Below are 25,648 nucleotides of genomic sequence, written 5' to 3' on the forward strand. Positions count from 1 at the left end.
ATCAAGAACTTTGTGCCAGGCTATAGTGGTATACACCTTTAATCCCAGCACTTGGGAGAGAGAGGAAGGTGGATCTCTATGAGTTTGAGGCCAGGGCAGCTTGGTCTCCAGAGCAAGTGCCAGGACAACCAGAGCTATAGAGAATCCTGTCTTGAAAAAAACAAACAAAAAAAAAAAGAATTTCGCATCTATGGGATATTGCTCTGTGGATTCCCTCTCCCTTTAAAGTGTCCTTCACTGGTTTTATTATTTCATTTTGAAGTGTGTGTGTGTGTGTGTTTGATGTGTGCATGCCAGAGGTTGAAATTGGCTAGGTACATTCCTCAATCAATCACTTTCTGCCTTATTTTCTACAATAGGGTTTCTTGGTGAACCTGAGCTCACCAACTGAGCTGGACTGCCTGCCAGCAAGCCCCAGACATCCTTCTGCTCTCTTTCCTCAATGCCGAGATTACAGGTAGACTACCCTGACTGGCTTTTTTTCTTCTTCTTTTTCCTTTTTTTTTTTTTGGTAGACTCCTGGGAATCCAGCTCAAGTTCTCATGCTAACACAGAAAGCTGTTTATCTACACAACTATCTTTAGCAAACAGGTAGTGAACACTGACCATCCCAGCATTCAGGATGATGAGGTAGAAGTGATGATGATTAGTCTAAGGATAGTATGTATTCTACATTAAGGTCTGCCAATGAACAAACATCTCTAACTCTTTGGTTATTGTTATCATCATTATTATAGTTTTATTATTATAATAGTTATAATAAAATATATAATTATATGTGCTATATTTTATATATAAACATAGTAATTACACAATATAATAATAATAATTATTATTACTATTTGCAAAGTCTCACTATGTAGTTTTAGTTGGCCTATAACTCACCATGTAGCCTGGAACTTTCAGTGCAGAGATGTGGCTATATCTGCCTCCTGAGTGATAGGATTAAATGCATGTACTGCAATACCTTAAAAACTGTATATTTTTTTTTACTTGATTTACTGTTAATGTCTTCTAGAATTCGATCCAGGAAACCAACTTTCACACAGAACTGGGATGTTTTAACTACTATTCAATTTATTTTAGCATACATTGTCTCTTTTCTTATGTTTAGCTTCATAATTTGTGTCTGATGTGGGATTCCCCTCTGTAAGCTGTGAATATGCTTTATTACCACTAGTTAAGAAAAAAATACTTCTTTGGCCTATGGCAGGATGGAATAGAGCTAGGTAGGAAAACTAAACTGAATGTTGGCAGAAAGAAGGCAGAGTCAGGCAGATACCATGTATCTGCCAAAGGAGAAAGATGCTGGAACCTGATTGGTAGATCATAGTCTTGTGGTGATACATAGATGCATATAATTGGGTTAATTTAGGATATGAGAGCTAGCTAGGAATATGCCTGAACTATTGGCCAAACAGTGTTGTAATTAATATAGTTTCTGTGTGATTATTTGCATCTGGGTGGCTGGGAAATCAATGCACAATCTCCATTTACATAATAGTGCCCAACGTGGGGGCAACGTGCTTCCACTTAAAGCCTAAGGTTACAAAAACGGCTTCGAGACCCACAAAAATGGGAGTCAATTGGAACTTCTTGGTAGCTGCATATTTTCAGAAAGACTCTGTTTACTGGCAGTGAGCATAGGTATTGCTCCTTTAAGAGAAGGCTTCCTGACTCCATGTTAGCAGCAAATACTGCCTGATTTGTGCTGGCAGCATGAAAGGCTCTGGCGCTTTCCGGAGTTTCTGCTACAGAGCACTTAAATGGGGTTTGTGAGTAGCTTGCTACAAATTGCTTAATGGTGACACAGACCCACTGTGTCTTTGGATCTGGGGCGATGGGCATGGCTCATAGAGGTGGTGAACATACATCTGCCATGTCGAATGGGGCAACAAGCAAAGCCGAGCAATAGTCCTAGCCATGCTGCTCAGCATTAAAAAATAAAAACCAAACTCTCCAGGTCAGAAATTGATTACAGATACACAATAAGACAGATTCAGACAAAAATACCTCTGAATGTGTCAAAGTGTTAGATAAGTGTACATGGGTTTAGGAGAGAGAGAAGAAAGAATAGGAACAGTCATATGTTAAAGAGTAAAGATAATAAAATAAATGTTTAAAAGTAATAGATTAAAAAAAGCCCTGTAAAGATGGAATATACACAGAGAGTCTGGATTGGTGTAGGAGGTTCTTCTATCTATGTGTTGCTTTCATTGGTTAATTAATAAAGAAACTGCTTGTTCTGATAGGTCAAAACATAGGTAGGCAGGGTAGACAGAACTGAATTCTGGGAGGAAGAAAGCAGGGTCAGAGAGAGCCGCCCACTATGAAGCTGCCAGGTCAGACATGCTGAATCTTTCCCGGTAAGTCACGACCTAGTGGTGACATACAGATTATTAGAAATGGATTGAATCAAGATGTGAGAGTTAGCCAATAACGGGCTAGAACTAATTGGCCTGGCAGTGTTTAAATTAATACAATTTCCATGTGGTTATTTCGAAGGTTAAGCTAGCCGGGTGCTAGGAATGCAGCCTGCAGTGTTCCTTTTACAACACTGGATTATGTGTATTATTGTGTTTTCATTGAATTTGTTTTTTTTTTTTTTTTACTATTAATGAGTTAACTGCTGAAAAACATTTGATTCTGGGGGCTGCTAAGCTAAACTAATATGTATATTTTAAAGGTATCTTGACTTGAAAATCTGACTCTAAGGATATGTTACTTTGGAAAAGAGATTCTGTTTTTGTTTCCACAGAAGATGAGAACCTGTGGATTCCTTCTAAGCTAATGTGGTTTGATGGAACAAGACCACCTGAAAGGTCACCATGAACCCTAAAGTTGCTTCACCTAACAAACAGCAGGAAGCAGTTTGGAGAAAACTATGCCCAAATTCCTAGAATGATTGTTTATAAATGTTTGTTTTTATTTAAAGAAAGATATGATAAAGAAATGAATACTTTACATTGGTATGGACTTTGGTTTATTGATATAAAATTTAAAGTCAGTTTTTTATGTGTATTTCTACTCTTATTTAAGGTATTATGTTTATATAGCTCATTTAAAAATGCAATGTATAGTTAAATATTTCAGATTAATAGTCATTTATAATAGTCAAACTTTTAGTCATGTTAGTTATGTTTTGATATATAGAGATATATTTCAGTTAGATAGATAATCCTCAACACTTCAAAGATCTATAAAATATGGTATTTAAAAGGTTTTACGAACTTAGACTATACTTGACAGTGATACACATCTTCTCCTGGTAGCACCAGTTACTTCAAGAAGATGATGGGCACTGAAGAGGCTCCTTATGGTGTTGGTTAGCCATTTGGTCAAGGAAGTGCTCTTGTCTGGACTGCTTGATGGTATGTTATATAAACTGGACATGCAGGACCCATAGAAAAATGACTGCTGAACTTGCCTAAAGAAGGTGAGAGAGTCCTTCAGAGTTCCTACTTCATGAAAGAGTCTGCCGGACATTATAGAGGATACAGAAGAAAGTAACTGACAAACTGCCAATACAGGCAAAACAGTCTTCCAAATTCCCTGCTTCATGGAAAAGTTTGCCAGATATTATTGGCCTGTAGGCTGAAGATAAATGCAACAACATTACAAAAGAAATTCGGGTGACTGTTCAGGCAACAAGATGCCTCTGTCTATTTTAGAGTTTTGAAAGTTGCTTACAATTCACTTCCTGTTTGCTTAGGTAATATTATATCCTTCTGGTGTCTTTGGTGGAGTTGAAGAAAGTTATAGTTTTTCCTAGTTATGATAAAACATAAATTAGATATGATGCTTTAGACTCACAAAGAATTTTTCTAACTGTAATTCTTGCTTGATATTTGTTGTGTTATATGTAATTTTACCATGTTAAGGCTTAAATCTTCCTTTTTATTTAGACAGAAAAGAGATTCCCTCTGTACACTGTGAATATGTTTTATTACCATTGGTTAATAAAGAAGTTGCTTTGGCCTTTGGTGGAGTAGAATAGAGCTAGGCAGGAAAACTAAACTGAATGCTGGGAAAAAGAAGGTGGAGTCAGGCAGATGCCATGCAGCTACTGAAGGAGAAAGATGCCAGAAACTTACAGGTAGGCCGCAGCCTCATGGTAATATATAGATTAATAGAAATAGATTAATTTATAATAGAAGAGCTAACTAGAAATATGCCTGAACCATTGATCAAACAGTATTGTTATTAATATAGTTTCTGTGTGATTATTTGGGTTTGGGCAACCAGGAAACCAATGTACAGTTGCTGTTTACATGTGTCTATCAAGAAGTCTGTCCATTTCATCTGAGTTATTGAAGCATTTGTTGGTATAGATTATACAAATTCTCTTATTACCCTTTAAATATCTGTAGACCCATATTAATGATCCTACTTCCATTCTTTACATTTTTAATTCTCCCTTATTGTCATGATCAGCTTATCATCTAGTGGTTATCACTTTGCTGATTTTTTTAAATCAAACAATTATTGACTTTACTGATTTACTCTATCCTATATATATTCAGCACAGAACTACCAATAATCTCTAACAATCTGAAAGCTCCTTCTTGCAAATACTCATCTATATCTACCCCCATGATGTGGGAGGTGATATATGCTCTTAATATCTTTAATTGCCACTGGTTAATAAAGAAGCTGCTTTCGGGCAATGACTTAACAGGGTAAAGTGCTGTGGGACAAAGGTCTGTACCCTGTCACTTGTATTTTAAATAAATGCTGATTGGCCAGTAGCCAGGCAGGACATATAGGTGGGGTGTCCAGGCAGAAAGTCGAGGCAGGTCAATGAGAATTCTGGGAAGAGGGAAGTTTTAGTCTGCAGTTGTTATACAGACAGAGAGGAAGCCAGACACAGAGCAAGCAAGATGTACTGCCTCACCAAAAAAAGAGGTATTAAGGCACATGGCTAACACAGACAAGAATAATGTGTTAATATAAGACATAAGAATTAATTAATAAGAAGCTTGAGATACTAGGCTAATTAGTTTATAACTAATGGAGATCTCTGTGTGATTTCTTTGGGACTTAACAACTGTGAGACCGGGCAGGACAGAAACTTCTGTCAAAAGTAAAGCCAGGCTGAAAGAAATATACATAGAGAGAGTAGGCAGAGTCAGTGAGAAGCCACATTGCCACTGCCAGAGACAGACACCTTTGCTGGAGCCCACCAAAACTTTCCCAGTAGACAACGACTTCATGGTGATGCACAGATCAATGGAGATGTGTTACTTTAGGGTATAAGAGCTAGCTAGAAATATGCTTAAGCTATTAGCCAAACAGTATTGCAAATAATATAGTTTCTGTGTGATTATTTCAGGGCTGGGCAAGTGGGAACAAACTAAGAGCTTTTCCCAACACCCTGATGTTTTCTAAGCCACTTGGGGACACAACTTTCAAAACTTAGAAATCTCTTATAGTAGTCTAAAAGTCAAAAGATTCTTCTGTGGCTAATACCATTTCACTAATATTCAGGATGGAAAGGACACATATAATGTCAACTTGAAGGTTGGCTCATTTAGGTTTCAACATGGTATTTAAGCGAATCTGTTTAGGACACTTGAATATGCAGACTATGATCATTTGTTGGACATTCATTTCCTTGTATGCCTGTTGACTTTGGGAACACACAGGATCACACTAACCAGATCTGAAGGGAATGGTACCTAAAAGGGTAACCCAGAGGTTGTATCCTGATACTCTCCTTCTAGTTGGAAAGAGTTGGAAGGACATTCTAAGGACACACTGTACAGCTACTAGCCTTAGATCCATTTCCAAATTCTTCTGCACTATAATGCATCACATCTTATTTGGCTTTTTAAATCTCTTCCAGATATTGTCATTAGAGATACTCCCATGCCATTCATTCTCAAATCTTTGTAACTCAGTCTTAAGATAAGAAATAGTATCTGAAACAATATATTCAATAAATTCTGGAATAACTAATGGGTAAACAGAAAGATAGTTTGCACTTCTTGTTAAAGCCCCAATTTGGGGTTAAAATGAGACAAGGTGACTTCCTTCCAAAAATAGAGAACACAATAGAGAATTAATTGTCTGATTAATCTGTCATGAAGATTGATTAATTTAGCTTATTTATCATCCTTCTAAAGGCCTCACTGGATCCTCCTCACTTTGTTCACACTAGTTGGAACGAACAGTGTTAATTTTTCTGAGAAAACTAAGAATTTTTATGTATAACAGAAAGTGACCTAGGGACGTTTTCTGCTCGAGAGGACCATAGCTTTTAATACCCTACATTCCTCAATCTAATCATACACCTAATGAATGCCTGCTAAATGCTTATTAATCTGCTGTATGTACAACACCATATGTGTATAAAACAGATTAGGATACACTCTCTGGAACCTTCAGTGAAGCTTGCCTCTGTACCAGCATCTGTCATCTTCATTCTTAGGTGACTATTTTACCCCAGAGATAAAAGTCCTCTTCCAAAGCCTAGCATTATTATATATAACTGTACTGTCTCTTTTCAACTCAACTTCCAAATCTACAACTTTCTGTTTCCTTCCTAAACCCATGCAAACATTTCCAAATACTCACCACCTTCCAGACTTTGGCCCAGAGGGTTGCTCTATGATTTTCTTTTCCTAATATTTTCCTTTTCACTGAAAGGAAATCTCCTATGAACCTCCCTTCCAAATCATGACAATTCTTGAGGTAAACAATATTTTTATTAAGCTAAGTGCTGAGGAATATCAGATTTAGTAGGAATTCTTCTCCTCAAAGAGAAAAGTGGATTGGTCTGAGGAGGCAGTGTCAATGAAACCTTGCCCATCTTGAGACTCAGATTATTTTTTTTTTAAAATATAATTGACTGTAGCAAATACATGTCTATTCTTTTCTATTAAGTCTGGAAGGAACCCACAGATGGAATCATGTCTGCTTTTTAATATGAGGCCAGCTTCCCATCGTGGTTAAGATACTCACCTAACTAAGATGGGGATCTTAGGCATCTTCTTAGAGACTTTATAGAAACTTGTGTCCGCTTTGATGTCAGTGAAGTACACACCGGCTACACTGGTCACCAGGTTCCCAGGAAATGTGAACAGAACTCTTTCATCTTCGCCCTGGTTAGCCCAATCCCAGGCTTGGCCTCCTATGAGCAAGCCCCCTCCACGTTTCACGAACTGGACTAGTTTGTCAGCCATGGTTTCATTATAGGCATCAACACAGTAGACTCCCAGGGAGTCATTTACTTCAGGCTCAATTTGTGTCTCTATTCCACAGCTCTCGAGGATTTTCACCAATGGTTCTAATGATGGGTGTATGCCAATGGGAGACTTAGAGGAGGAACGGAGCCATCCCAAAGCATTGACAAGGAAGACAAAGAGCTGGGTTTCCACCAAGTAGTCCTCGTGAGCTAATACGATCATGCGACCTCTGCCATAGGAAGAGGCAGCAATGATGACCTGGCCCATGTCATTCACCATCACAGGAAATGAAGCCTCTCCAATAAGAAGCAGTTCACATGGGATAGCATCCTCAGGGATATCCCAGCTTGTCACTCCAGTCATAAGGGACTCAAAGATAGCAGAAGGAGCCTCCATGGTTCTGTTGGTTTCTACAGAGAAAAAGACCAAAGACCCAGTTTAGCAAAGAATGAATAAAGAATCAAAACCCAAGCAAGGTACTTCTTCTACCAGCTGTAGCAATAACATTACTGTGTAAAAAGACGGACATTGAGACAACTCGAGTCTTCATAACTCCAATTTTGCTGCTGTTATGAATTATAAATATCTTATATGCAAGACATCTGATACTCAACCCCTGTGAAAGGGCTGTTTGACTCCCAAAGGATTGGGACCCACAGGTTGAGAACCACCGCTCTAGAACTTTGCAGATATAAAATAGCATCATTTTTTAAGCCACTCTAATTGCAACCATTTGATGTGGACGCCTCTGAGAACGGGTGCAGTGGTGCAGATTGCTCTGTGTTCACACCTCTCCCATCCATCTTCGCTTCCTGGCTGGGCTTATTAACCTCAGTTGGGAGCACTTCGAACGCCAGGCAGAAAAGTCAGGCCATCTCCAGTTTCAGTCAGTCCCAAGATGAATCAGAGAAACATGAAAGCTCTCTGTGGCTGAATACCACGTGCCAGACAACCAGAAGCAGAATGTAGCCAATTATGAAGTTATGGCAGATTCTTCCTTGCATCTAAGACACAGCTGAGAAGAGTGTTTCCTGTGTATAGCAGCTCCCAAATATCCTTCATTGGGAGCATTGATTCAATGCTTCTCTACAAGCTTCCACCAGTGTTCAGTCATGTGCTCATACTACACATTTGCTCTTGTACTTGTTTGGTTAAGAGCAAACCATTCACTTATATTTGTGAATAAAATGGGACATTCACAAGGGAGAAGTCGAATCTGCTGTTGGGTATGGCAGCCATCAGACTGAGCATTTATTGATGGTGACTGCACAGTTCTCTTATTTTGCAGCTAATGTTAAGGCTAATGCTGACCATGAGGGATAATGGCTATGGCATACATTTTTACATAACTCTCTGGATCCCTGGAAAAGGCTTCAAACTGCATGCTTCGACTTCCATAGCCATGGATGGAAAGACCTCTGTCCCAGATAGCTAATAAACTCATGCGCCTGCTGAAAAAGTGGACCAATGACCTGTGGCACGTCCCTAACTTAAAGAATCCTTAAATTTGGAGCTGTGTGTGGTGGTGCACTTCTGAAATCTTAGCACTTAGGAAGCAGAGGCAAACTGTGAGAAAATAAAATCCTATTATGTTAAGCCACCTTATGCGCTGTCGTGTAATATGGCTACCTCTTGGAACTGAGACAGTGGTGTGGCCTGTGTTAGGAATTCAAAGGCAGTCTTGGCTACACGAGACTCTGCCCCTGAAACACAAAACACCTTTTCTTGCGGAAAGGAAGAGCTTCTCTAGGTAAAATTCATGAATCCAATGCTTTTAGCTGTTAAATACCAGCACTGACTTTTTACCCCTCTCAGAGAATAGCTACCCAGCCAACAGAAGGTAGGGAGGAACTTGTCCCTTCCTAGCCTTTCCTGGTGCCCGTAAATAACCAGGACAGCAGCACACTCTGCAGAGAGAGTCACAGTATGTCCACTCTTTCTATTTCTTCCCATTTCCATTTGGCCACAAGCCCTGTCGATGTCTTCGCTGACAGTTTGCCAGAACGCTACGATTAACTCAATTTGGTTCTTTAGTAATTCATGTCTGGACTGAAGGAATCTTGTTTCCAAGTCTCTTGGGTCTGTCCCTACCCTTATTCTTCTGAAAGTACTCTAGTAACATTTTGTCCTTGAAGAGAAATCTACAGAGATTCACCTGTGTCCACTGGAGAGCCCCTTCCCCAATGTGACCTTCCATATGGTAGGGCGGCAGCTCCTGCAAGACTCCAGCTGATGCCCTTCTCTCTCCAAGACAGTTGAAGCTTCTTCTCCGGGTCTCAAGCTCTCAGAACAGGACATATTCTACCTCTTTTCCCTTCTTCTCTCAAACTATTACCTAGGGCAAACTCTGCTCCCATTTCCAACTTCCTTTCTGCCTTCCCCAATCACATCCCCACTGCCACCCTTCTGTCTTTGGGAACTCTACCTTTCTAAGTTAAGATGTACCCAGAGGAGGAAATTCAAAATTTACTATGAAAAAAACCTAATCAAAGGCACAAGTCAGACAATAGAAAAAACAGGAAGTTTAATTAAGGTTATTAAAGAATGAACTAAGATAAAGAGGAGGAGGCAGAGCAAAGACGATGGGCTAGACGAAGGAGAACATGAAGATAATTAATCGGCCCATCCATACCCCCTTGTAATAAGAGCGGCAGAATTAGAGAAATATGTCCATAGATGCCGAATGCCCCCACAAAACTACAAATGGACACCAGTAAGTGAAACCGGGGAGTGGGCATAGATCAAAGACAAGGGATTTTCCTAGGATCATTTTTCACGTATGTGGTTCAGGATCTGAAATTCAGTCATGCACTTAATCAATTTCCACGTATCTCCCTAGACACTCCATTGTACCCCAAATGACATCCTGCTGCACATCTCCTCGCACCGCACACATTCTCTCAAGAGAGGCCCACCAGACCTCTCTGTCTTTGCCAATGCTTTCCACAATGTGGAAGTCACACCCTCTGAGAAGAGAATTCATATTTATACACCTACTTCATTAGTTGTTCTCTGAGATAGTTTGTGTGTACATGACCCAAATCTATTTGGCATCTATTTAGAACGATCTAGATAATATTTTTAGTGTGAATTTCAAGCCCCTGTGTAAATTTTGAACCCTTTTTCTGTGGCTAAGACAGTGGTAGCAATAGAGTAGAAACAGCAGTAATGACAGTCATAGCAAAACACTCCTCATCAACTTTCTCAAACTGCAACACATAATTTATTAAATTTACTTAATTCTGACCAACTTAAAAGGCATATATTTTCGCTCTCCCCATTGTACAGTTTCTGGGGAATAAAACCCCAGATCTTCTGAGTGGTCAGGGAATTTGTCACTTGCTTAATATCACATAGGTGGGTAAATGATGAATCTAGGCTCCCAATCCAGGAAATGCCGAGCTCAAGTACAGTTCTTTTAAAATATTTATCTATTTTTTTTTGCATGTATGTGTGTGCTGGCTAGTTTTATGCCAACTTGACACAAGACAGAGTCATCTGAACGGAGGGAGCCTCAATTGAGAAAATGCCTCCATAAGTTCCAGCTGTAGGGTATTTTCCTAATGAATGATTGATGGGGGAGGGCCTAGCTCATTGTTGGTGATGCTATCCCTGGCCTGGTGGTCTTGGGTTCTAGTTAAAAAAACAAAAAGGATGAACATGCCAGTAAGCACCACCCCTCCATGGCCTCTACATAAGCTTCTGCCTCCAGGTTCCAGTCCTCCTTGAGCTGCTGTCCTGACCTCCTTCAGTGATTAAACTATGATGTGAAGGTATAAGTCAAATAAGCGCCTCCCTCCCCGAGTTGCTTCTGGTCATGGCGTTTCATCTCAGTAATAGTAACCCTGACTAACATAATATGTGTCTGAGTAGAATGTACGTTGGCCATGTGCCTGCAGGAGCTAACAGAGCTCAGGAGTTGGATTCTCTGTAATTGGAGTTATAGGTGGTTTTAAGGCACTATGTGTGTGCTGGAAATCAAACAAAAATACTCTTAACCACTGAGCTATCTCTCTACCCCAAAGTAGGTTCTTAAGCAGCAAGAATATGTCAGTATTTGCTAAGTTCCAGGTTTTTCTTTATACGCATATATATCCACGGAGGCTCCAGTTAAACACGGTAGCCTGGTCACATTAGGGAGGGAAGGGGGAAGTGTTTTTCTTCATACAAATTTTCATCCTTTAAATTGCCTCCCCCACAAGTTCTTATCCTTTCTCCCCTGTCATAGCTGTGGTCCCACTGAACTTACTACCATCTCTGTCAGTGCAAAAGTTACCCCAGGTGCAATCTGTACAGCAGGAAGAAAGCAGACATTCCAATCCGACCACATAGCAGTCCCATAGACCCAAACATGGCCTTCCCAGTGAAAGATATATGAAAAGGGAGGTGTGGCCATCTTGGGGGGGGGGGGGGAAGGATCCCTCACAGCTTGCACTTCCCTTTGATTTCAGATCTGCATTCCCTAGGTAGCTGTCATGGATGTATGACTGAGAGATGCATTTGAGGGTAAAGGCACACCTGGGGGTACTTCTCTGTAAACGGCTAGCCTGACCTTGCACTAATATCTGAAACACAATTCTCTGCGTCTTCTCTTTTCCATGCCCCTTTCTTCTAAGAAGGCTTTCTTCCTTTTTCCTCATACGTCAGAGACTTTTCCCAGCACCTACCACATTCTTCTGCTAACCCAGAATTCAAACTGATCCAGTTCTTTCTTTGACACGCCATCCTAGACAGTTCCCGCTGCATCTTTATTTAGTTTTAGTTTAAGAAACTGTTTCATCCACACACCTCAAAGAATGGGTAATGCACTCAGAAGAATAAACAAGATAATGATAATACAGCAGTTAAAAAGTTAAGCTTTTTACCTGATAAGATTAGCGGTATCAATATCCCAAAGAAGGGTCTCTGGAGTCCCCACCTTGGATTCCTCCATCCCATCCTCCGCAGGGGTAAGATTAAAAACTGTTTATGGTCCCATGTTCCTCTTTCACCACACTGACCCCTGCATTCCAGGGCTCCCAGGGCTGTTTCCCTCCACCTCACACTTGTTCACTTTTCCCGCTGGGTTACTAAGAACGAGGTATTTGAGGGTTCTGACCCACCCTTTGCCATTAGAAGCCCAGGTGCTGCTTCTTAGCTGTGGGTCTGCTTGCCCAAGAGGGATTCTATCAAAAACGCTGTGCGATAAAGATCTATCCAAACCACTGGGCAGCCACAACTACGCTGGAGCCTGGCGAAGGCCGCCCCCTCTTTTCCTTTCCCCTCCCTCTAAAGGCCAGCCAGCCGAGTATGTGGGTGACGTCAGAGGAGGGGAGGGGGCGCAGGAGGAGGGAGGTTTGGTTTGCAGAGGAGGAGGGCAGCCAAGTGGAAAATCTCAGGCTGCGGGTTCTCCAGGCCTCTGGACCAGAGACTGCCCTCTCCTCTACACACACCCACACTTCACGCCCCTGTGAACAATGCGGAGTAGGCCAGCGATCTGGGTCCTAGTGATCCTGTTTGTTAGGCTCATGAAGCCGTAGGATGAAATAAATGGTGCTCTACCACCAGCTACCTGTGTGACAAGTACGTCCACGCCCAGCCCCCTCCTCTGAAGCCGCGCATTAGATGTGCTACTGCTGGTGGGGCCTGTCTAGAACTCACCCACACAAAGCGGTTACACACACACGTCACTGTCAGACCCAGGCCAGTAGGAGCATGATCGTGGGGTCCGGGGTGGGAGTGGGGGGTGGGATGCTCAGCCTCGGAGCACAGCAAAATCATCGTCAGAAGGCTGGCAGGAAGCACCAGGCAGCCTCTGTCCAGCTCTGGACACACCCAGGCCCGCAGCACCCAGGTCCTTTTCGCAGGTCGCCAGCGTCCCCAGAGTAGCCCTGGTCTCCCGCTCCGCCCGCCTCCAACCCTGGCGCCCACCCGGGTCACAGGCTCCTTCGCCCACCGACTTTCCCTGCGGGCCACTCACCCTGCGATTCCACCAGTGCAGCTGTCTTTGCGCTGCAAGGGCCGCAGAAGCGAGCGAGCCAGGGGCTTCTCAGTAGAGTACCGAGGTGTCTCGGAGCAGCGGCCGAAAGCCTGGAGCCGAGCTGGGAGGAGACCCAAGCGAGAGAAGAGGAGGGGTTCCTAGCCAGTCTCCTCCCCACTTCCTCCGGCTGGATTGGGAGCCCGAGGGGCGGCGCTTGGCAGGAGACAACGCTTCTTTGTGTCGCTGGCTCAGGCGACAAGGCATTGAGGTAGATTAGGGACACCTAGAGGAGGTCTCATCCTAGCAATGTGGATGGCCATTTTATTAAAACTTCAGTGGGTTAATTCTGTTTACTAGGAAGGTACAGGATGAGCCAACCAAAGCATGTGCATTCTGACTTACTGAACGCTTACGCAGAACCCAAATCCCTGTTTAGTTTAGGATGGATGGACCTTGATATATTGCCTAGGGAAATGTACACGAATTGCAGGGATGGTTGAATATGCTTTTGTTTTTGTAGTGGGGATGAGAAAGGAAAGAAACCTTTCTTCCTGTCAATACTGTTTAATCCGAAGAATAGGAGAGAGGGCACTGCGTATGACCACACTGATCTCACCGTTATGTGTGTGACTTTGGTAAACGCAAAATAACATTTCAAAAGAACAATAGACAGTTGAAGTACTTTGTTCTGGGAAGCCGGTCCTGCCTGACAACCAGCTGACCTCCCTTTATGAAATGCCTGGTCCTATCTGGGTGGTGACTCCAGCTGTTACACTGCCATGTCTAATAAGTAAAATGCGGAGAAGGGCTGTCGGTGGTGGGACTGATTCAAATCTCAGTGTAGCACTTCACCAGCTGTGTGGATTTAAGCTACTCGCTCTAAACCTCTTTTATTTTCTGCAAGATGGAGATAAAAAATGAATATCCCAGATGGAAGGCTTAAACAGATGGGCTAATACATGTTCTCAAGAGAACACCAGGCATAAACAAAACTGTGTGACTATCTTGACAAAATAAATATTCAGACACCCCAAGATTCAGCGTTTTGTGCTTTGAATCCTAGTAGGGTTGGGATGCACGCCCAAACCACACTTTCTTTCCCCATCTCTTTTCAATATAGCCTTTCTTCCAAATAAATCATATAAATTCCAATCAAAGTCCCTTTGGCAGGTGGGTTCAGTGGCAGGTTTTATTTAGAGGGACCAGATGGGATAAAACCAAATAACCAGAATTCAGGTCCTGTCAGGTAAAGACCATCCAAAAGATAGGAAGTATATACTCTCTCTTGTTCATGTTTCTGGATTCTGAGGTCTTTGGATTCCGTATATACCCTCTCTCATCCAGGTCTCTGGATTCTCAGCTAAGTGAGGAGCTTTGACATGACAACTAAGTCCCACTCTAATAGAAGTCAGGATTGACAGTATGTCAGGATAAAAATCTCCTTATGAGTTGCGGGGCCGGGGGAGGCTGAATGTCAGAATTAAAATGCATGCTGAGTATATAAAAATACATATAAACGGCCAAAGTTATATGAGAAGAGTACAAGCTAACCTGCTTCCAAGAATGGAAGTGGTCTAGGTTTCAGAAAATGGAGGTGTGGGGTGGGAGAAGCGGAGCAGGAGTGGAAAAGGGGAGGAGGAGATTAGGAAGGTGAAAAAACATTAGCAACCGAAAAACTACATTTTCGTTATGTAACTTTGAAATACTTAATGAAAACTGTCTAAGGGCAGAAATTAACAGACTTTTCTTAATTAAGTTTCTGGGTGGAAAATGAACATATTGAACAAGAGATGGAGAGATAAGTAGATAAATGCAGACACTACCGAGTTGGGGAAACCATAAGACCTCACTTTTGACAGACACCAAGTAGTCTTGAGCTCAGCGTTGCCATCGCGGGCTCCCAGGGACCTCAGAATTTAGTTCTCTTACCAGACTGTGGCAGACTCCAGGGGTCTTAACCCAGCCCTGTGACTGTGCCTGCTCTGGTTACAGAAACTGCCTTTGGAAGACTCACCATGGGTCCACAAATTTCTATAAAGGGCTCACTATGGTAGGAAGAGCTTCCTTCCTGCAGGGCTGTGGCAAGGAAATACACAGACAGCCCAGGGATTCAGTCGTTGGTGGTAGGTGGGCTGCAGAGAGGAGAGAGGAGGGAGCCAATCCCAGGAGCCAATTGATCACTTTGGGGGGAAGGAGGGCGGAGCTCCGCCAGATGCCTTGGTTTGCCCAAGACTTATTTGTGTCAGTTTCTGATTCCCTTAACCCCCAAAGCCCGGGACCCAGCCCAAGCACTTATCTTGGGAGTATAGTGCACGCGTGCCAGCGCCGCACCACCACTCCCCGCCCCCGCCACTACCTGATAAACAATGACTGGATTTTTTTTTTTTTTTTTTTTTTTGAGGGTGGGATCTAAAACTAAACCTTGTAGACGTGGCCTGGCTTTTTGCCATATCCTTCTGAGCCTTGTGATTCCAAGGGCAGAAACCCTGGGAAAAGCCACTTAGGTCTTTTCATGGGGGCCCCAAAGGCTGAAGGAGGGCTGTGCTGGTCCTGTACAATCTCCGGCTTCCCACTCCTCAACTTCCTTGTCTCTGTTTCCTCGCTGTCAGGTAGAAGAGGCAGTTCCCAGACTAGATCTTTACGGGAAAGCAGATTCAATGGCTAAAGGGTATAAAAATGACACAGTATATCACTTAAGATTTAAAAACTCCCCAATCTAGAGAAAGTATAAATTAACTGTGCTTTCATTTTCTTCTAATTTCCCACTTTAGCCAGGTCAAACTCTGGTGGTCCACAGTGTGACAGTTGATAGCAAGGGACAACTTGATGAGATCTAGAATCACCTGGCAGATGGGCCTCTGGGCCTGCCCATAGGGGATCATCTTGATTAGGGGAACTGTGAGGGGAAGATTCTGTTACTATGGGTGGCTCCATTCCCTTGGCTCGGACATTCCCTGGCCTGTATAAAAAGGAGAAAGTGGGCTGAACACAGACACTCACCATTTCCTGCTTCCTGACTGCTGAGGAGCTGCATCAGACTCCTGCCACTGTGGCTTCCGCCATGAGAAACTGTACACTAAAACAAATTCTTCTTTAAGTGACTTTGTCAGTGTGTTTTCTAATAGCAGCAGAAAAGCCATTGATGCACATGGTGTCTTCTAGATTTTGATAAAATGGGGAAATGGCTGTGAGGTGAGGGAGCAAGTGCTGAGAATGACTCCTAAGGAAACCAACCGCCGTCAGATGTAGAAGAGTGACCACGTTACGAGTTTTCTGTACCGTGCATTTTCTCTTCCTCTTCATTTCCAAATGAGTCTCCCTCTTAGGCCTTTTGATTTTTCCATACATTTTCAAATACCTTTCCAAAATTATATGTTTTTATTTTGATATTCAGTGTGTGCATGCATGCACACATTTGGGTTCCCGTGGAGGACAGAAGAGGGCATTGGGACCCCAGGAGCTGCAATTCCAGGTGGTTGTTAGCTGTCTATTGTGGATGCTGAGAACCCATCTCAGGTCCTCTGGAAGACCAGCAAGCACTCGAAACTACTGAGCCATCTCTCTGCCCCTCAATGCCTTCTTCAACAAATGAGCTGGTTCTTCTTCCTTCCTCTGTCACAGGATCCCTATTACTAAATCAGTTCTGAGCTCTCTACACCCTTTCTTATTTCTGTTCCTTGATTCCTCTTGTTTTGCTTATGGTTCTTGCCCTTCATACTCCCGAGTAAGGGACACTGCTGTGAAATTCTGAAAGCACTGAAGGAACTTTTGAGATATTAAGTCTATGTGCCCAGTCACATGTGAGGGGAAGAGCAATCTATTGACAATCTAGAATTTAAAGTATTCTTTCAAAGTACTAGCTCAATTCTTATACTGCTAAATTCTCTCAACATGTATTTTTCAACGAAACTTTTACAATCCTACTTTCACAAGGAACATGTTATCACATAAAAATAAGGAAAGACTAGTTACTTCAAGAACTGGAGGATCAATAACCTTTTGTATTTACGTTAAAACATTAAAAGTAACATTTTGAAATGAAAAGACAGAACTATTTACTAAACACCCTTAAGTCTCTCTACCCAATAGAAGTGCATACAAATATTTATTTAAAAGCTATGGTGACTACCTTAATTGTCATCATAGAACCTTCATCCAGTTATGGAAGCAGATGCAGAGATCCACAGCTAAGCACTGGGCCAAGCTACTGGAGGCCAGTCGAAGAGAGGGAGGAGCGATAATATGAGCAAAGGGGTCAAGATCATGAAGGTGATACCCACAGAAACACCTGTCCTGAGCTGGTGAGAGCTCACTGGCTCTGGACTGATAGTGGGGTAACCTGCATAGGACCAAACTAGGCCCACTGATTATGGGCGACAGTTGTAAGGCTGGGGCAGTCTGTGGCTTCACTGGCAGTGGGACCAGGCTTTATCTCTAGTGCTTGAACTGATATCTTGGAAATTATTCTCTTTGCAGGAATACCTTGCTAAGCCTAGATATAGGGGGAAATGCCTTGGTCTTGCCTTGAAGTGTCAGACTTCGTGGACTCCCAGTGGGACGCCTTACCCTTTCTGAGGAGTGGGTGGGGGTGGGGTGAGCTGGGGGTGAAGAGTGGGATAAAAGAAGGAGAAAGAGTGGGAATAGGGGATAGCTATGTAGAATTAGAAAAGATTGTATTAAAAATTCTTAATATAAAAGAAGTATATATACATTACAGTAGTTCAAATATGAGATGACCACCCCAAAAGGCTCATTAGTTGAAGGCTTAGTTGTCAGTTCTTGGTTTGACTGGCAGGTGCTTAGATCATGAAGGCTCTCACTTCAGACTCTAATTGGCTAGTAAGGAGTAGGATGTAGTTAGAAGTGGGTCACTTGTTGAGCACATTTGAGACTTATATTTCATCTCAGACATTTTCCTTCCTCTCCTCCTTGCTTCCTGACTAAGATGAGGTGAGCAGCCTCGAGAAAGCCTGCCTGACCATTGTAGTCTTTCCTTGTTTCAGCCCACAGCAACGGAGCAAGTCTACCAAGGGTTGAAACCTCTAAACACACCAGCCTGAACAAACAATTCGTCTTTCAAGTGTTTCTCTCTCTCGGCTATTTATCACAGAGATAAGCCTAACACATACATTCACTTAAAACAGAAAAACCAACTTTATAAATAAAGTTCAGAATAACGTTTATCTGAGGATAAGATAGTGAATGTCCCCAATTGGGATCTGGTTTGTTTTTAGCTTGTTTTACACATTGTTTTTAAACATTTTAAGTACTGATCTGAGGATGTTTTGAGTTTGTAAAAATTCATAAAGCTACATAAACATCTATGCTTCACTGTTGATACATTTTCTTGCAAGTATTATGCTAATAGGAGGTTATGGAAGTTAATTTTTTTGTTTGTAAAATTATTTCAATTAGATGTCCCATATTAAACCACAAACAAAAGACTACAAATACAGAATATAAGTGTGTCATTATGATATGAAAGTAAGGAATATGCAAAGTCAAAATAAACTAAAACTAGGGACGCCGAGAAGCAAGCACAGCAACTACCTTTCACCATGACTTTTAAGAACCTTGGAGAATGAATGAAGAGTGACTTTATGCCGTCATGAGCTCACAACAGCACCAGCAAGCTCACATTTGTGAATGGTGTGATTTAAGGCTCACTGACAAGAGGTGACCTTCTTTAGAGTAAGTTTAGCAAGAAATAAGTTACCCAACAAAGAAGAAATGAATACAACTTCCGTATCTCAGCTTTCCTGGAGGATGAGGGGAAAGCGTTCGGGATTCACAACTAACTTCACATCAGCCACACATATAGATTTACAATCCAAATGATTGTTACTTTTACTAACTGAAAACTCCAAGCAAATAACAAATTTTGAAATAGTCCCAGTTTGGTAATATTTCAAGTACGTAGAAACTAATACATGTTGTTTCCAGAAAACATTAACTTCAGTGTATACAAAGAATTGTTACAGAGGAAAAAACAAAACTTCACACAAAAGAAGCACCTGACAATGACAGCTGTAGAAAGTCAACAGGCATTCCAGGAAGGACCATGAATAGAAACCATCACAAACAATATATCGGAAACAGATAGAATTCAGAGAAGTGCTAGGCATAAAATATAAACAATATAAACCAACCACATTTAACAGACAGAAAACAAAGGAGAAAATGTAAAACAAGTCTGAACATTACATAGCTATATTTATAAGATATCAAACAGAATTAGAAATGAAAAATAGGATAGTTAAAATATAATGTTCAAAATAAAAACAGTTCTTGAATAGATTAAATAGACAATTACACAAAATTAAATGTAAATTATTGCAGTGGATCTAGAAGAGAGGAAATGTAATAAAAATTACTGGACTGGATTTAAAGTAGAGGAAAGCAAAGAAATGTGGAAATGCAAAAGAATGAATGAAAGCTACGGAGGGCTTATTAAGAAAATTCAGCATGTACCTGCTCTGATCTCTAAGTAAATGTTAGAGAAAATCATACCAGAGTAATTTTTGGCAGAAGTAACTGCCATTAATTTTTTATAGTTCTATAGAAGTCCCAGTTCTCAGATCCAGGATGCCTAACACACTCAAACAACACAGATCTTGTTGTATATCCTAGTGAACTCAAGAGCAGAAAAAAAATCAACGGTGTGCCAATGGGTGAGTAAGAGCTATTCTAGTGGTCATAGAATTGGAATCATTGGAAAGTAGCTGACAGCTTCAGAGCACACAGCCTTCTCTGAAACAAGAGACAATAGGATGATATTTTAATGTAAAAAACTAGGTAATCTGGAATTTCACAGCCCGCAAACTACCTCTTAAACATTTTTTTCAGGCCAACAAGTAGTGAGAATTTATCAGATCTGATTAAGGAAAATTCAGAAGAATGTATCTTAAGAATGAGGACAAAGATCTGAGATGTTAGGGCATAATGGTGAGAGGTCAGCTGCTCTCACCTTGAGAAACTTATCTTCGGCACAAGACCCACTAAAGATAGAAAGGAAGAAAAAAAAACCCGGAAAATATAGAGTCTCTTCCAAAGAAAAAGGGTCTTTCAAGACCCTTTTATGAGGGTTTCAAGAGACAAGTCCTCCAGGAACAGAAAACGCAAGACTCCACCTTCCCTAAAACTTTTTCCACTTGAACATTTTGCCACTCATAGTGCAAAATTACTGAGGTGCTTTCAGCCCCATTCGTTAGCTTGAAATTAGCAAACAAATCGGAGCTCAAACACAGACCTCAGAAGGAGAGCCTCAGAAACAAAGAATAAAAACTCTACCTGAAGGTTTCCTTTTCTCTTCGGGTGTTTCCTACGATACTTGCAGGAAAGACCTCCAAGAAGCCTTGCCAAAATGTCATTCATTTCAGTACCTGAAAACACTGTAGTGGACATCAAGCTAAAACAAGAAGGTTCCTGCACTCCTGCTGAGATTGTAGTTGACACATAGGAAAACTCACCGTTTATCAGTAATGGTCACATTTTAGCAATAAAGACCATGTTTTCAGAGCAAAGTCAAACCTGAAGTGGACCAGTACTAATGGAAAGGTGTCAAAGTTTTCTTCTAGACCAGTGTGGTTCTCAACCTTCCTAATGCTGCAACCCTTTAAAACAGTTCCTCATGCTGTGGTGACTCCAACCATAAAATCATTTTTGCTGCTACTTCATAATGTAATTTTGCTACGCTTATGAGTGGCATATAAATATTTGTGCTTTCTGATGGTTTTAGGCAACCCCTGTGAAAGGCTCATTCAAACGTCAAAGGGGTTCCATAGATTGAGAATCTTTATTCAAGTATGTTATCTGTACCTTTATCTCTAGTCCTCTTGGATGTCAGCAACAGCAACCAGAACCTTAGAAATTTTCATCCACCATATATCTTAAAACCAGTGAAAAGATGAAGGAAGCTAAGAAGTAGGAAATTCTGCCTAGAACTGAAGAAAAACAACAGATGAGAGAAATACATTTTTGAGTGGTCCTGATAGGTAGGGGATGGCTCAACAGATAATGGCTGGTACTACTATTGTAGAGTACAGGAGCTCAGTCCTAGCCCCCCACACCATGGCTGCTCACAATCACCTCACTCTGGGGATCTGACCTCTTCCTCTGGCCTCTGCAGTTGCTGCACCCACATGCACAAATGCATAACACATACACGCACTAAAAACAAATCTAAAAAACAGTGCTGAAAAAAATTACAAGGCATGGCAAGATGTGTACAATTGGTGTTCTATGGGAAAGGAGAGAAAGATAAACAATATGCTGATAATTAATGTCTGAGAATTACTTAAGGCAGATGAAAAACATTAAAACACAAACCAAGAATCAGTGAGCTTCTGAAAACAATAAATAAAGAGAAATCCACACTCTGCATAGTGAAGCTGCTGAAAATCAGGTTTACAGAGATCTGAAGACCAACTAGAGGCAAGGATACTCTCTACTCAGAGTTTCCAAAATATAGCTTGCTTTCAAAAGAAATGACGGAAATAGGGACAGCACAGAATTGGAAGAAAGAAACTAAAATCTACCAACCAACAATTTTGTGCATAGCAAAAATATCTCTCAAAGGTAAAGGCAAAATAAAGACAGTTTTAGACGACCACAGTCAGAACAAATTTGGCAGCAGTAGAATACAGTACAGGAACTGCTAAATGGAGCTCTTCAGATTAAGCAAAACTACAAAGACAGAAACACCACACTGTGGGAAGACACAGAGTGTGCTGTAGAGAGTAAACCATGTACAAATGTAAATGAATATTGGTTTCTGAAAATAAACAAACATCAGATCTTATGGTAGACTATAACGTGAAATCAATTATACAATTAACACAGCTGAATGACTAGATTTATAGAGATTAACTGGCTAAAATCTTGCTTTTAAAATAGATAAATGTAATAATTTGAGGTTATAATGACTGTAAGGTAAGTCATAAAATGCATAATTAGCATTAAAAGTGATAAAAATCATATCATTCAAAAATAATATAGGAACTGGGAGATGACTCAGTGAGTAAGAGTGCTTGTTTTCCAATGATGAGGAACTGAAGTCAATCCTTAGCATCCACTTAAATAACCAGGTGGGGAGACTGGCAGAACACAGACCTATAATCCCGTGCTGTGAGTTAGAGGCAGGAGGATTCCCTGACTTTCCTGGCCAGGCACTATTGCAGAAAGAGCAAGCCCCAGGTTCAGTGAGTCACCTTCCCTACAGGGAATAGGGTGACAGAGTAGGACATACATTTTTCTTATTTGGTCTCTGTGTATGTGTAAGGGTGCTCCCCTAACTCACGTGTGCTGGACCCACAGAACACACACATCCGCATCCACATGAATAACATAAAATACCTGATTCCAAAGGAAGCGGAAAATAAACAAAAGAACAAAGAGAAAACAAGGCTCAACTTAGGAGACTCCAACCCCATTGCTAGTGACACGTTTGTTTCCTTCCTAACTGACGTGTTGAAACTCAAACTGCCTAGGAAGTGGAGACGTTGGGTGGCAATGAGGTTTTAGATAGTGTCATAAATGTGGAGTACCTGTGATTAGCTTCCTTGTAGGAAGAGAAAGAGACTAAGACTTCTATCATGTATCAATAGAGATACAGTGAGAATGCGCCCATCTAGAAACCAGGAAGCCTGCCCTCACCAGACACAGCACTTGCTTCATCCTTATATTATATGCTCAATCCCCCAGAACCATAAGGAATAAAGTACATGGGGTCTGGCCTACATAGTCTACAGGGAATTTGTTGCAGAAGCATGAAATGACTAAGATACCCATTAATCAATAATCGTATTAAGTAAATGGGTTGAAAAATCTACCTATAAGATTAAAGTTATTTAAAAGAGGACCAGGTGCTGGCAAGATGGCTCAGTGGGTAAAGGCATTTGCTGCTAATCCTGGATCCAGTTCCTCATGCTTGCATAGCAAGTACTCTTACCCAGTCCCCAGAATCCATATGGGGAGGGGAGACTAGATTCCCACACACTGTCCTCTGACCCTTACACACACATGCCTCTCCCCACAAGTAAATAAATACCCACAAAACAAATAAGTTTATTAAGAGAATTATTCTCAATATGTAGATGTGGAGATTGAAAGTTGCTAAAGTTTTGTCTTGTTTTATTTTGAGACAGATCTCTTTGGGTAGCCCTGGCTAACTTGGAACTCATTATTTGGAGTTCAGGCTCACAGAGATCTCCCTGCCTCTTTTGTTCAAGTTCTAGAATATAAGCATGCTCTATCATATCCAGGTTATTGGATTTTGATTTTAAACATTTCTTCAAAGGCTCAACAGGAAACGACTTATTCTTTGACGGCTAATAGGATACTGTGGAAACATTCAGAGGTGGGGGTCTGGTGTTAGGCTTCCGGTCACTGGAGGTGTGCCAATGAAGGTGGAAAACACACCCTTTCTTTTTCTGTCTGTCTTGTCCTAGCAGTGATGTGAAGGACTTTGTCCTATCGTGTATTGCCTGATAGGATATAGTATCTCATCTCAGGACCGACAGTAATAGGTCCAGTTAGTTATGAACTTGACACTTCCAAAACTGGAACTCCAACCATCTCTCTTTTTAAGTTGGCAATCTCAAGTATTTGTTAATAGTGACAGAAAGATGGCTGACATAAAAGGAAATTAGTAACAGGCTAAGTAAACACCAGTTGGAACTAATATTGCTGGATAGAAATTTAAAGCAAAAATCACAATAGGAAATGACTCTACAGAGTACACAGCAATCTTAAATAGGTATTCTTACTAAGATAATTCAAAATTTATGAAGCAAAATCAAAAGCAAAAAGTGAGAAATGAATACACAAACAGAGTTAGCAGATTTAAACATGTTTCTCACCTATTCAATAAAACAAGGGCCAGGAGATCAGTAAGGAGATAGATTATTTGAATAACATAAATGATAAATTGGATCCTATTAAATGTATAAAACATATACATTACAAATGATAGAATATATTATTTCAAGAGTATGTGAAACATTCTCCCAAAAGAGATCATATTTTGGGCATAAAACAAGTTGAAGGTTTTCATGCATAAGGAATATAATCACTGATAAGAATGGAGTTCAAACAGAAAGAATAATCATTAGAAAATTCTCATTTATTTGAAAGAATATGTTTGTGTGAGTATGTGAGTGTGTGAGTATACCTGTGTGTACTGTGTGTGTCTCTGTGTGTGTGTGTGTGAGTGTGCTAGCGTGTATGCTGTGTGTTTGCAGGCATGCATGTGTCATCCTAGTAGTCATGTGTGTGAAAGCCAGAGGCTGACATCAGGCGTCTTCCTCAACCATTCTCTGTGTTATTTTTTGAAACAGGATCTCTTATTACACCCAGCACTCACCAATTAGCTAGACTGGTGAGACAGCAAGCTCTGGGTATTCTCTGGTCTGCAACTCCTGCACCAGGGTTGCAAATAGGTGTGCTACCAAGCCCGTCTTTGTATGTGGGTACTGGCAATCTGAACTCAAGTTTTCACGCTTCCATGACAGGGGCTTTACTTACCACGCTATCTTCCCAGCCCTGAAATAATAAGTTTCTAAGCAGCTTAGGTCAAATGAGAAATCATAGTGGAAATTAGAAAATATTTAAACTCAATAGTTATAATAGCAAAAATTGTGGGAGGAAAAAAATGTCAAAAAAATTTGGAATAAAATCTGACTGCCTGGGGGAAACTGTAACACTAACTGTGTATGTGTGTGTTTGTGTGTGTGTGTGTGTGAGAGAGAGAGAGAGAGAGAGAGAGAGAGAGAGAGAGAGAGAGAGAGAGAGAGAGAGAGAAGGAGAGTAAACTAAGCTTCCCTCTTAAATTAACTGGAAAAATAATAGCTTAAAGCTAAAGAAAGTGAATGGAAGGATAATGAACATACAAGCAGAAACCAAAATTTAAAAAAAAATCTGCAAATTCACAAGAAACAAAAGTTGCTTTTAATGAACCTAAGTAAGAATGATTAGTATACAAAAGAGGGAGGGAGGGAGCAAGGTAGGGAGGAAGAGAGAGAGAGAAAGGGGGGAGGAGAGAGAGGGAGAGAGACAGAGAGAGACAGAGTGGGAAGGAGGGAAGGAGGGGAAGGAGAGTGAGAGTGAGCTTATTAGAATATGGTGAAATGATGCAGGTATCTCAGTGTAACAAATTATTGAATGTAAGCTTGACAGATTCAGATGAATTTTCAATTTCTTTCAAAACAAAATCCATCCAAAAATGACACAAGAAGTAGAAATATAAACGATCCTATCCATTACAGTTATTTATTAAGTTAATTAAGCTAAAACTTCAAAGACACCCCACAAGATGTTTAGATCAAGAAATAATCCTTAGTAAATTCTTTAAGCATTTAACACGATACAATGCTAATATACATTTAATAATTCAAGAATATTTTTTTCTAAAATCTAATAATAAAAATAAAGTAAGTATATAAAGTACTGCTCAATAAAAGACATTAAAACTCTATGCAAAAGCTGGATGTGGGGGTGCACACCT

The 25,648-nt window shown here is 40.9% G+C and overlaps 1 protein-coding gene across 3 annotated transcripts in view; it reads right to left on the reverse strand.

Moving 5' to 3' along the window:
* LOC119806943 (TRPM8 channel-associated factor 1) overlaps positions 1-25,648 on the reverse strand; it is a 45,675-nt gene that overhangs the window by 13,435 nt on the left and 6,592 nt on the right. For 2 of the 3 annotated variants that reach the window (XM_038319059.2, XM_038319061.2), the window contains exon 2: positions 6,964-7,597. In XM_038319059.2, coding sequence (XP_038174987.1) covers positions 6,964-7,583 — 620 coding nt within the window. In that variant the 5' untranslated portion in view covers positions 7,584-7,597. Of the gene's footprint in view, positions 1-6,963; positions 7,598-13,146; positions 13,236-25,648 lie in introns of those variants that run through there. The other variant, XM_038319060.2, reaches the window with a different exon arrangement.

This window comes from Arvicola amphibius, chromosome 2 (genome assembly GCF_903992535.2).
Source record: "Arvicola amphibius chromosome 2, mArvAmp1.2, whole genome shotgun sequence".
Lineage (NCBI taxonomy): Eukaryota > Metazoa > Chordata > Mammalia > Rodentia > Cricetidae > Arvicola > Arvicola amphibius.